At 49.4% G+C, this 7424-nt stretch overlaps 1 protein-coding gene across 1 annotated transcript in view; it reads left to right on the top strand.

Moving 5' to 3' along the window:
• The first annotated feature begins 1252 nt into the window (after positions 1-1252).
• GOLPH3 (golgi phosphoprotein 3) overlaps positions 1253-7424 on the top strand; it is a 57274-nt gene continuing 51102 nt past the window's right edge. Inside the window, exon 1 of the mRNA XM_075540901.1 lies at positions 1253-1745. Within this exon, the coding sequence (XP_075397016.1) occupies positions 1521-1745 (225 nt within the window). The 5' untranslated portion in view covers positions 1253-1520. The remainder of the gene's footprint in view (positions 1746-7424) is intronic.

Genomic DNA, 7424 nt, shown 5'->3' with positions numbered 1-7424 from the left:
AAAGGACAGCAGAAAGAGAAATAGCTTTGTTAGGGGGAAAGCTCCGGGGCGAGGTTCCATGACCTAGGCTAACACGTCGGGAAGTCGTGCTCAGCATCCAGGGGCCGCCAGGAATGTCCTGCATGTGGCAATTAGCATATGGGGTCTGGCCACTCCGAGAATTGCTTGTCGACTTCTAGTGGCTTCCTTTGACCCGGGAGCCTCAGGTCTCACCTCCTGATACCAGTTATCTTATGTGGCCCTGTCTTCTGGCTTGCTTTTGGTCTTGTGAGAGTGTTCAGCCCTCGCCTTCCCGTTCCCATCCAGACAGTGGACCAGGGATTTCATTGCTGATGTCAGATGGATTTTGGCTCAAAGCAGAGAATACCAGAAAGATGTGTACTTGTGTTCGATTGCCTATGCACACATATTCTCCGACGGTTGGGGCCATCGAAGTAGAGGAAGCCACTATTCCGGACACACTTGGCGCAGGTCAGCTGCGGGTGGCACCGCTGGACTGACATGACAACAAACCCCACCACCCACCGTGTCTTCCAGGTTCCGGGAAATCTGCTGGGACCTGGAGCCAGAGCCCCCAAGAAGCCCCCACGATGGCCAGGGAAGTGTTTTATGGAACAGGTCAAACCTCCGGAACCCTTCATGTTTGGCACCCGTCCTTTGCCTTAATTTACACTCACCTGCAAACACTCCAAGAACTTTTCCCCGAGCTTGGATGTGTTCCAAGGCGTGGCATGAAACGCAACAGGTTCATGATCTCCCTAAAAGGGTCGTCCAGGCCAAGCGGCCTTAAGAGTGCAGCTCGCACAGCGTCCCGGTCACTTTGTAAGGGGCATTTTTATACAGCCACGCGTGAAGAGGTTTCCGATCTGTTTTCGTATATTAACACACCCAGAACGTGCCGCGCCGGGGCTCCTTTGGGAGTCGGGGCGGAGAGGGCAGCCTCTCCTTGTCCTGTGGCACAGAGCGAAGCGCTCTCCTCTCGCGGGGGGCACCCAGCCCGCCGACGAGCCCACCCCGAAGATCGCGGGGTGCTGGCAGCGCGCGCTGGGGGTCAGGGCGGGGTGCGCGCGCAGGGGAGCGCCGTCACAGGTGCGGACGGCCGGCGGGCCGGCGGGCGGGCGGGCGCGGGCCGAGCCCAGGGCCGCGGAGGGCACCGGCGCCCGCGAGTCCCCGCCCGCCGCTTCCGGCTCCGTCGGGCCCGCCCCGCGCCGCCTCTGCCACATCCTCCGCTGACGTCAGCCGGCGCCGCCATATTGGACAGGCACCGCCGCCGCCGCCGCCGCCTCGGAGCTCGGGCTGCCTCGGGGCCGCGGCCGCAGGGAGGAAGGAGCCCGACGCCCGCCCGCCCGCCCGCTCCCGGCCCGCCGGCGCCCCATGTCCGCTTCCGGCCCTGCTGCCGACGGCCGTCGCCCCCGCGCCCAGGCTTAAGCGGAAGCGGCGGGCGGGCCCGCGCGAGGCCGCGGAGGGAGACCCGGTCGGGCCCGCGGGGTCCCCGTCGGCCCGGCGCCCCGGCCGGAGCCATGACCTCGCTGACCCAGCGCAGCTCGGGCCTGGTGCAGCGGCGCACCGAGGCCTCCCGCCACGCCGCCGACAAGGAGCGGGCGGCGGGCGGCGGCGGCAGCAACGGCGAGGACGAAGCCCCGAGCCGGCGCGACGAGCAGGACGACGACGACAAGGGCGACTCCAAGGAAACGCGGCTGACCCTGATGGAGGAGGTGCTCCTGCTGGGCCTCAAGGACCGAGAGGTGCGGGCGCGCCGGACAGGGCGCCGGGCAGGGCGCGGGGGGGGTGGTGCCCGCGGGCGTCGGCCGGCCGGGCGCCGGGGGCGGGCGTCAGGGCTCCCCGCGCCCCACGGGCTCCCGCGGCACGGCGCCTCCGATCCCCCTGCGTTCCCGCGCCGGCCCTCGGCTTCTCCGCCCGGCTCCGTCCTTCTCCCCGGTGTGGCCCCCAGGTGCAACTCCCCCTGGAGCGAGCCCGCGGCGTGCGGGCCAGGGGGCCGGCGTGGGGTCCCCGCCGCTGCTTCCGGGGGGCTGTTTGAGGCTCCCCAGGTGCGGCGCCGTGCAACGATCGTGGGGAACGGTGGGGAGTGGCGGTGGCGAGAAAAAGTTCCCGTGCTGAGTAAAGTTAAGAGTCGGGCACGTTTCTCGTGGAACCGCCCGCAACATGGCCTTTCAGGTGGGCCCGGGCCGGGCGAGCGACGCACGTCCAGCGGCGGCGCTTTTGCAGCCCGCTGACAGTTCTCCAAGCCGTGCCCTCCCCAGGAGCGGTGGCCTGGCCCCTGCGCGGGGTGGGTCCAAGTTGTGCAAAGTAGTTCTTTGTGCTCTGTGAAAGGGGTTCATTCCTTACCAAGATGTTTTTTCCGAAGATATTTTTGCACACGGGTGGGGAAAAGAAAGTTGGAAATAAAAGACACAGGGACACCCCCAGCCCCTCTTCTTGTACACTTAGAAGTGGCTGTTTGCTTGATCACGTCTCTTCTCGGAATGGAAACCGTAAGACGGCACATTTCCAGAATTCAGCGCACAAGTATCCGACGTTGTCTTTAAGAGTTACAGATTCAAGGGGGTGGGCAAACAGTTTGGTCTGGAGAGACACCCAAGCTTGCTTTCTAATTCATCACAACGTAACTAAGTAGCTACAGGTGAGTTCTCATTACGTGGGCTGGCTGTGGACTCGGGACTTGAGAAGAAAGTTTACCGGGAAATAGCTAGAACAGCGGTTCTCAATCTGTGTCTCCACCCCTTTGGGGGTTGGACGATCCTTTCACAGGGCTCGCCCGATTCATAACAGTAGCAAAATTACAATTATGAAATAGCAATGAAAATTTTATGGTTGGGGGGGGGGTCACCACAACATGAGGAGCTGTATTAAAGGGTTGTGGCATTAGGAAGGTTGAGAACCACTGCTCTAGAGCGTAGGTTCCCAAACTTGTTTGGCCTACAATCTCCTTTTCAGGGGGAAAAGAAAAAAAAAAATATATATATATCTCATCCTGAGCCTTCTAGCAAAGAAAAACTTGTATTATGGCCCAGAATCCTGGATCAAGTGTAGGTATTTGCGGGAGCGTGCGTGTGCATGCCACTCACTTTGGGAAACACCGGTGGTGAGCTTTTGCAATATCTTACCTAGTGTCCCCAGTTTTAATAAGAAGTCACTTGGAAAAAGGTTTTTTTCAGTCCATTCCTTGGGAGAAAGAGGCGGCTTTCTACTTCCATGAAGAGTTATAGCCTGGACAAAACCCACAAAGGCAGTTCTACACCAGAGTCCTATAGGGTCGTTAGGAGTTGAGAGTTTTTGGCTGTGAAAGGGCCTCAAACCCACGTGGTTGAGTTGATTAGGACTCACAGGAACCATATGGGACAGAAGAGAACTGCCCTTACCCGGGAAGCTGCTGGTGAGTTCGAATGCAGGCCTCTTGGTCCGGGGAGGGTTGTGCCACCAGGGTTGCCAATGAAGGGGGCCCAGTACCTGTTTGACAGAAGATTTGATAATAGGAGCTAGACTATGCTCCGATGCAATTCCTCTTTCCACTTGTGGATGGAATAGCAAACTAGATCTATACTGTCCTGGTTGTTGGATTTTAGCAAGTCTTCACTTTGTCTTTTTAGTATCGCAGTTTGGAATCTTGATAGTAAACATTTTTCTTGAAGTCTTTATATCCTTTTCCCCCTTTTGGACAAAAGTAACACAGATCACAGTAGATGTTTGAGAAAATACCAAACTGCAAAATGAAGGAGTCGCCCATATTCCTGAGTGAACCTTGTGGCTGATAGTTTCTGAAGCTTTTCTGTGTGCCTAAGTCCTGAGTGTGTGTACAATAAATGCTGGAAAACAAACTAGCATCTGGCAGTCTGAGTCACACTAAGTGAGAAGTTATGGTGAGAAACTACCTTTTTTTTTTTTTAAAAAGTACATGTTAGACTCTGAATGTTTGTGTTTCTGTGGCTCTTGAGAAGACGCAATAAATCATTTGCCAGAGTTTAAAGGGTGCTTTCAAGATTGATACAATTTAAACACTTTTGGTGTAGGTAAATGACAACCAGCTGCTGTGCTGTGTCGGAAGTTACTGTACGCTCATGGCCAAGGCCCAGTCTGAGCAGGGAACAGCTTTTTTTCCCCTCCTCCTCTTTTACAAGCAAATCCAGGAAGTTAGTTAAGAGGAAAGAAGGAGCTTCGAGTTTTGCATTGCGTTAGATTTTGGTTTTAGGCAGTATCCTATCTAATTTTTCCTGTCATCTCTATAGACAATAAATAAACCAAATTCACTGCCATCAAATCAATACTGAATCCTAGTGCCCTTACGGGGCTGGGCAGAACTACCCCTTTGAGTTTCTGAGATTTTTTTAATGGAAGTTAAAAACCCCATCTTTCTACCAAGGAGTGACTGGTGGTTTCAAACTGTTGGCCTTGTGGATTGTAGCCCCCCCAAACCAAACCAAACTCACTGCCATTGAGTGGATATCGACTCCTATAGGATGGGATAAAACTGTCCCTGGTTTCCCAAATGGTAACCCTCTGGAGAGTCAAAAAGCCTAGTCTTTCTCCTGCTCAGCAGCTGGGCTTTTGAACTGGTGACCTTGTAGTTAGCAGCTCAGCTTTTAACCACTGTGCCATCAGCAGCCCCTGTTCTAATATATATAGTCCTCTCAATTCATCCATTTGTGTTTAATTTCTAATTGGGAAGTCCCACCCTGACCCCAGAGTCCTTAATTTGTATCACTTTTTTTGAGGGGCAGAAAATATTAATTCCTAGGCATTTATTTTTGTTCATATCAACGTGATATTACTGTATATATTCATGTACAAGCCAAGTTTTTCAGCACATTTTTATTTTATTTTTTTTACTTATTTATTTTTAAACATTAGGGGCTCATACAACTCTTATCACAATCCATACATCTACATACATCAGTTGTATAAAGCACATCTGTACATTCTTTGCCCTAATCATTTTCTTTCTTTTTTTTTTTTTTACATTTTATTAGGGGCTCATACAACTCTTAACAGCACATTTTTAATGGCAGCTTTTGTGGTAAAATTAGGTGCCTCGGCTGACATTCATGTCAGCTTATACTTGAATAGATACAGTAATTTACTAAACTAGATAGATACAAGTACTACCTATTAGTCATAATACATAATTTAATACATTTTATTCTTTTAACTTTAATTTAGCACTTGCCATTGTAACCAACTAGATCAGCTGTTGTCAACCTGTGGGTCGCGACCCCTGTTGGGGGTTAAATGACCCTTTTACAGGGGTCGTCTAAGACCATTGGAAAACACTTATTTCTGATGGTCGTAGGAACCAAGACACTGCTCCTCTATCCATCTCCAGGTGGGTCCGCCCACATCCAGATATGCCCACATACAAGTACCCAGCATGAAGACTTTGTTACCCATGCTACACCATGCTTCATGACAAAATTTCGTTTATTTGTAATTAGAAATATATATTTTTTATTTTAAACATTTTATTAGGGGCTCATACAACTCTTATCACAATCCATACATATACATACATCAATTGTATAAAGCACATCCGTACATTCTTTGCCCTAATCATTTTCAAAGTATTTGCTCTCCAAGAAATAAATATTTCATAAGATATAATTAAATCTTGTTTTGTGATTAATCACTATGCTTTAATTAGTACATTCAATTTGTAATAATGGAAATGCATCCTGCCTATCAGATATGTACATTATGATTCATAACATTAGCAAACTGACAGGTATGAAGTAGCAATGGAGTCACCACAACATGAGGAACTGTATTCAAGGGTCACAGCATTAGGAAGGTTGAGAACCACTGATCTAGATCCTCTTACGATGGTGAAATGGGAAACGTTAATGCTAAGCAAGCTCTTTGAGTGTTGGACTGAGTGATGAAAATGTTTCAAAAAGTTTTTAGAAAAATGGGATGGTAAGACGGAGTTCTTCCATGGAATCCCTGAAGCTTCCTTATGTATAAGCTAACCTTAATTTGGGATTAAGGCCAAATGTTAAGAATTGCTAATTGGTAGAATTAATATTAATTGTCCTTTCATAAGACATAGACTATCAATTTGTTTTATGGCTTGTTAAATTTTTTTAATTGAATAATAAACCACAAAAAATACCACCTATTTCATAAGGGTGATGAATTTCTCACAAACTGAACCACCCCCATTTCACTAATACCTGGAGCAGGCAGGACTCAAGCATGCTGAATCCCCTTGGATTCCCTTCTGACCATGACTTGTTCTCAAAGGTGACTATGAAGCTGCACTGTAGAATTCAGCATGGCTTGATTTTGTTCACTTCGAAACTTTGTTTTGGTTCATTCTCCTTGTTTTACCAACTTGTACCACATTTGTAATGTCCAGTATGTATGACTTTGGACACCTTTGTAGTTGTAATATAGAATACTTTTGTACCCTGAATCAAGTTGTGCCCTGTCCTCAACCTGTCTTGTGTGTCATGGGTTGTCTGTCGTCCTCCCCTTAATGAGCAGATGGAGGAAGACGAGGCCGTTTGCTTCCGGAAAGATTTACAGTATCGGAACACCTTCATCAGTTTGCTTTAAATGGACTCGGGAACAGTGGGTTTGGCGTTTGCTGAACAGAAGACTCAGTTTGTCAATAAGCAGATGGTCTGGCTTCAGATTACTTATTAAGGGTGACTAAAGTCATTGTGATTGATATTTCCTTTTTTTTAAATCATTTTATTAGGGGCTCATACAACTATCACAATCCTTACATACATCAATTGTATAAAGCACATTTGTACATTCGTTGCCCTCATCATTCTTAAAACATTTGCTCTCCACCCACCCAAGGCATCAGGTCCTCTTTTTTCCCCTCCCTCCCCACTGCCCCCTCCCTTATGAACCCTTGATAACTTATACATTATTATTTTGTCATATCTTGTTCTTTTCCACGTCTCCCTTCCCCCACTTTTCTGTTTTTATGTCCTCCAGGGAGGAGGTCACATGTAGATCCTTGAAATAAGTTCCCCCTTTCCAACCCACCCTTCCTATGCCCTCCCAGTATTGCCACTCACACCACTGGCCCTGAGGGGATCATCTGCCCTGGCTTCCCTGTGTTTCTAGTTCCCATCTGTACCAGTGTACATCCTCTGGTCTAGTCAGACTTGCAAGGTAGGATTTGGATCATGACAGTGGGAAGGTGGGGAGGAAGCATTTAGGAACAAGAAGAAAGTTGTATTTTTCATCGTTGCTACATCGCATCCTGACTGTCTCGTCTCTTCCCCAAGACCCTTCTGTAAGAGGATGTCCAGTGGCCTACACATGGGCTTTTGGTCTCTACTCTGCACTCCCCCTGCTCATTCACTATGGTAAGATTTTTTGTTCTGATGATGCCTGATACCTTGACACCTTGTGATCAGACAGGCTGGTGTGCTTCTTCCATGTGGGCTTTGTTG

Source organism: Tenrec ecaudatus, chromosome 2, assembly GCF_050624435.1.
Source record: "Tenrec ecaudatus isolate mTenEca1 chromosome 2, mTenEca1.hap1, whole genome shotgun sequence".
Classification (NCBI taxonomy): domain Eukaryota; kingdom Metazoa; phylum Chordata; class Mammalia; order Afrosoricida; family Tenrecidae; genus Tenrec; species Tenrec ecaudatus.
Note: the sequence above shows the minus strand (reverse complement) of the source record. Positions and strands in the feature narration are given on the sequence as shown.